The sequence below is a fragment of the Vigna radiata genome, chromosome 7 (assembly GCF_000741045.1).
Source record: "Vigna radiata var. radiata cultivar VC1973A chromosome 7, Vradiata_ver6, whole genome shotgun sequence".
NCBI lineage: Eukaryota > Viridiplantae > Streptophyta > Magnoliopsida > Fabales > Fabaceae > Vigna > Vigna radiata.
The window spans coordinates 194,587-200,159 of NC_028357.1; the positions used below are offsets into that span (position 1 = coordinate 194,587).

The 5,573-nt window shown below is 29.0% G+C and overlaps 1 protein-coding gene across 1 annotated transcript; it reads right to left on the reverse strand.

Moving 5' to 3' along the window:
• Positions 1-1,323: 1,323 nt before the first annotated feature.
• LOC106765895 (probable strigolactone esterase DAD2) lies at positions 1,324-5,293 on the reverse strand. Its single transcript, XM_014650665.2, has 2 exons — positions 4,870-5,293; positions 1,324-1,792 (listed from the first exon to the last, which is right to left on the reverse strand). The coding sequence occupies exons 1-2, from the start codon at positions 5,250-5,252 to the stop codon at positions 1,363-1,365; spliced, it is 813 nt and encodes a 270-aa protein (XP_014506151.1). The 5' UTR covers positions 5,253-5,293; the 3' UTR covers positions 1,324-1,362.
• Positions 5,294-5,573: the final 280 nt, after the last annotated feature.

Genomic DNA, 5,573 nt, shown 5'->3' on the forward strand with positions numbered 1-5,573 from the left:
AAGCTTTGAAAATGGAGGGAGAACGAAGGAAGACCCATTTTACCTTGGTCGTCGGAGGAACCTGGTTAATGGAACTCGCCATTTCGCACAACGAGAGTGAACGACAACGACACTGAAGACGCGACGGCGAGAGTGAACGACAACGATAGCGAAGATGCGACGGCGAGAGCGAAGCCCGAACTTCACAATGGCAGGAGCAAGGTAGTGAGAACGAAGATGGAGAAATGGGTGGAGAGAGTGTTTAACTCTAACGAAACAGGAGAAGGGCAAACATGGAAATCACAAATTCAAATTTCATCCTCAATCATGACACCATTTTCTTTTTATTTAAAAAAAAAAACCAATGACATCACACCACGTGACAATGTCAAAATGATGTCAAAATAATGGTGTCAAAATATTGGGACCCTTTTTTAAAATCATAAACTACATGTTACTTTTTTTTTTTCTAAGGCACGAGCACTTAAGAAATCTTACTTTCATAATGATTGTATGGTCATTTAGCTATAAATCATTTTATAGGACTGTATAACTAACCATCTAAGAAGGGAGATTTTCTTCTTTTGAGTGTTAGTGATAATTTGTCAAAATTTTTTAGAGATAATACTTTACATTGAAGAGTATTTGTATCAATTTTGAAGGTTGTAGGTTTAAGTATATATAATAGAATGTTTTAAAGATTGTTGGACAACTTAGTTTATGAATTGATTTTCTTTAGAATTATTTGGTGGTCTGGTGATAAGAATTGTTTGAGATTTGTAACTAAATTAAATAGATAGAAAAATAGTAAAATTTTAAAAGAATTTGAAAAGAAAAAAAAATCTAGCTTATTATATATGACTAAATTTATATTATCGTAACTTTAAATGTACTAGTATGACTTAGTTATATTTGTTATAATAGATCTACTTATTATGTCAAATTTCTAAATACAAAGTAAGTTGGATTTATCATGATAGATAAATAAAAATATGTTATAGTAAGTTGGACTTATTATAATAAATTTTTGAAAATTTGTTATAATAACTTGGACTTAGATGGTTAATCGTTTATTTATTATAATAAGTCTGACTTATTATTATGATAGGTTTTCGTGATGTTTTAAAAAGAGAAAACTTTGTCTAACTTCTATAATTATGATGTTAAAATACTTATCATAAAAAGTTTATTTTACTTTTCATAAAATGTCTGGTGTATAATAGTAAAAAAAAACAACACTACAACCAACCAATGACTTTACCATGTTCACTACCACACAAACACATTCCATTTATTATATATCTCCATCTTCTTTTAATTGTACACAAATTTCAGGAAACAACATTTGACACAATAAAGATGAATATTACATACCAAAGCGATCTAAATTCCCACAACAGCCTTCACCAGCTCAACTAGCTTAAGGTGTGCAGTGAGCTGAGGGAAATGGCCAATCATGTCTATGATCTGCAAAGTGGCCACCCCTTTGATCTTCTTCTCCAAGTACTGCCCTATGCCAACTGGAACTGCCATGTCATTGCTTGATTGGATGATGGTGCATGGTGTTTCAACCTTCTCAAGCATGTCTCTGTAGTCACTGTAAAACACAGTTTTGGCTAAAGAGACTGCAACTTCACTATCCATGCTTTTCAAGCAGCTAAGGAATTTTTCAACAGAGGCACCATCATTTTTATCCACTGCAATGGGAGCATAGGCTGAACACCAACTTTCATATTGCAGCTCTACGGTTGAGACCATTTCATCAATGCTTGACCTCTCAAAACCACCAAAGTAATCATCTGTGTTTATATACCTGTGCATGTCATCTCATCATACTGTTAAAGAAAATCATTTTTCCAAGTAAATATAATAAATTTATGTATACAATATTTGGCTTCTTCAAAATATATATATAGAGTTATTTTATATGTTTAATTCTGAAAATGTAGAATAGTTTTCGTCTCAACACTTATGATATATTTAGTAATAATAAAAAACTAATTTTTTAAATATTAATAAAAACATGTTGCATTATGTTATTATTATTATTATTAATTTTTTAAAAAAAAATATAGATATTATCATCTTAATTTTTAAAGGAGTTGGCCGGCTAGGATGCTTGGTTTATAAAAATGAATATAAATGCCGCAAACTTCCGATTTAGAACTTTTCAAATTATTCCAACAAAGATTAAAGTCAACGACACATTAGGAAAGCTACACAATACTTTTTTATAATTACTTCTAATGAAGAAAATAAGAAAAAGTCTTGTCTTCTATAAGTTAAAATTTGATTTACACAAAAAGTTGAATATAAAAGTATAAAAATGTTATCTAAAAGAGTTTTTGAACTGTTTTGACAATTTTCTCTTAAATTTTTCAAGGAGAAAAATAAAAGAATAGCATATGCATAAGTAGAAACTCTTTTGTATGATTTATTAATGTTTATATATATATATATAGGGGTTTGTTAACACGCGTACGCTTGTTTTTTCAATTGGTACGTTTTAACAATGTGTACCAGATTATAGTAGACAAAAATACCCTCATTTATCATGGATTCTAAGTTTTAAGGTCAAGGATATTTAAATAATTTTCATTCTCAAAACTAAAAAAAAAAAAAAAAAACCTCAAACCCTTACTTACCTTCCTCATTCCTCTTAACCCTTTCTCTTTCATCTCTCTTACTCCAACATTTTATCTGTCATCTTTATTGCCCCAATTGAAAAAAAAAATCAGAAACCCTTGCTTAACCCTAATTCACCTTCCTCACTTCTCCAATTTGTTTCTCTCTCGTCTCCATACTCTCCTTCAGCCACACACAACAACCCGTGACATCGTAATTTGTTGCTCTTGCTCTGTTCGTTCATTTGGAAGATGTGTTATATATTTTCCCTTCTTATTATTATTAAATTTCATTTTTAAATTAAATCATGTAAATAAAACTTTCATAAATCAATTAAATTTTCATATATTATTTACACATCTACACCACATGTCATTATATTTTTAAAGAACAAGATATTTCCCTCTATTGTCCTTTTCCCTCTACACAAAGTGTTTCTTTTTCCTTTCTCTATTGGTATGGGATACATGATGTAAGATTACAACCTAGAATTGAAAGAATTTTACTCCTAGGGAGCTCTTCTATACCTATTTCTTTAATTTCCTTATGTCCTTTTTTTTATCAGTGAATCAACTTCTACATGCGTTTAGAATAAACTTTAACCACTGTGCAAGATAAAAAGCAGTAAAATCATTTTTACCTGTGAGATTTGGAAAGAGTAACATAAAGTGACAAAGTTTATATTCATTTTACACAAATTAATAAATATAAAATGATTATAAAAGAGTAAACTTTTTCAATTTCTAAAAAATATCTCTGATTCAAATTATCACCACTATCTTCAATTGGGTTGAGATGAGAGAAAAAAATGGTGGAGTGATGACAGAGAAAATTTTGAGATGAGAGAGAAAATATCTCTGATGACAAAGGGTTTTTTTTTTTGAATTGGGGCAACAGTTAGGATGACAGAAAAAATGTTGGAGGGAGAGAGATGAAAGAGAAAAGGTTGAGAGGAATGAGGGAGGTGAGTAAGGGTTTGGGGTTTTTTTTTTTTTTAGTTTTGAGAATGAAAATTATTTAAATATCCTTGACCTTAATACTTAGAATCCATGATAAATGAGGGTATTTCTGTCTACTATAATCCGGTACACATTGTTAAAACGTACCAACTGAAAAACAGGCGTACGCCACAAACCCCATATATATATTCATTAGTGAGATTGAGATAGGGGTTAAATTCATTCCTAGAATTATTGAGAAGATTTATTTTAATAAGAATGATTAAAAATCTAAACTCAGTTTACGTATAAATAAAATTTAAAATATAGTTATTAAGATAGTTTGACATTTGTTTTTCAATTAATATTTCTATATTATGGCGTGAAATGTTGGGTGACCTCACTAAAGTAAGTTTAAGAGCTTTGTTTTAACATTTATTCACCAAAAGGAAGATTAATGCTTTTTAAATAAAAGATGTAGAACAAGATATTGCATCCTTGATTTCCAAGAGCTGTGTGGAAAAACTTATTTGTAATCACTTCTAAGAAAAAAAGAATGAATAGCTTTTATAAAATAAAAATTATCCTATGCATAAATTTAAATTATAGATTTAGAGAAACTACGTAAGAAAGTTTTTATGAATTAATTTTTAGAAAAACTATTTTTAACTTTAAAAATGTTTTTTAATATATTTTTAAATTTTTATAAAGAATTTTGTCCAAAAAATTATGGTTTATTTTATAATTCATTTAAATAATGCGCTTCTAATCCAAGAAATGATAAATTTTGGCCATTATTCATAATCTTCTATCAAAATATAAAAATAATAATATTTAAACGTATTTTTATTTTTTAAAATTTATATTTTGTATCTGTCAAATTTAAATCAGTATATATAGTCCTCATAATATTCAAAAAATTAATCACTTAATTCAACTGTCTTCTGTATAAATGTCTTTAAAACAAATATTTAAAAAACAAAAACTATATATTATAAGATATTTAATAATTAGTATACAAAAATCACGATAGATTTTCATGTAAACACATGCAATAAGTTAGTCACATAAATAAAATCTTCTAGAATATTTTGACTAACTATAAAGACAATTTATTCAAAAATCACAAAATCTAAAAGTTTTATTTAAAATTTGAGAGATAAATAGGAAATATTTTCCAATCAAAAGACTAAAAATGCATTTAAACCAACATATATAAAGAATACTAATGTTTGAAGAGTAAGGTCTTTAACAATAAAAAGAATTGAAGTAAAATTAAGAAGAAAAAAAGAAGTTAATAACATGTTTGAATAGAAGTAGAAGTGACCTTGGAGAAGCAGTAACAAGAATGAGATTATTGAAGAGGTGAGGTCTTTTAATGGAGGCAATACAACCAATCATAGCAGACATGGAATGTCCAACAAAAGTGACACAGTTGAGGTCCATCTCATCTATCACAGTGATCAAATCATCAGCATAAGGTTCAAAGGATGTATACTTGGCATGCTCATAAAGGCTCTTATCAGTCACAGCCCCAGAAAAAGGCCAATCAAAGACAACCAGAGTGTAACTTTCTGCCAAAAGGGGAATGATTTTGTGCCATATCGATTGGTCCGTTCCAAACCCATGACACAAAACTATGGTTTCCTTGCCTGACCCTATGCTTCTTGCATTTAAGCCTGTTGAAAGCCTCTTTTCTGGTGTCGCCATGATTCAAAATATTGTTCAAAAACAAAGGAGAAAAAGTTACCTTGAACTATAGACTGATTTAGCTTCTTGAAGCTGGTTTTGTTACTGCTTATGATCTCAATTTATAGTGTTAATGAAAGAAATGTAGAGAATTAAATATAAGAGAATGGAGTGGTTAGAAGTTGGTTTTTGTTTTGTGCAGTTTGTTTGGTTATAGTGTAGCCATCATGAAACTTAGAAAAATGATCGAAGCTTGACTTTCATCTTTTAAACAAATTATTAAATTAGTGAGACTACTTAATGAGGGTGTAACACTACATTATATAACTAACCATATCATAA

What these genes read in the sequence shown, in the direction of transcription:
- LOC106765895 (XM_014650665.2), bottom strand. Translation starts at nt 5,252, where the DNA reads ATGGCGACACCAGAAAAGAGGCTTTCAACAGGCTTAAATGCAAGAAGC. An exon ending in CTTGTTACTGCTTCTCCAAG is followed by an intron (nt 1,793 to 4,869) that starts GTCACTTCTACT and finishes TGACATGCACAG; the next exon opens with GTATATAAACACAGATGATT.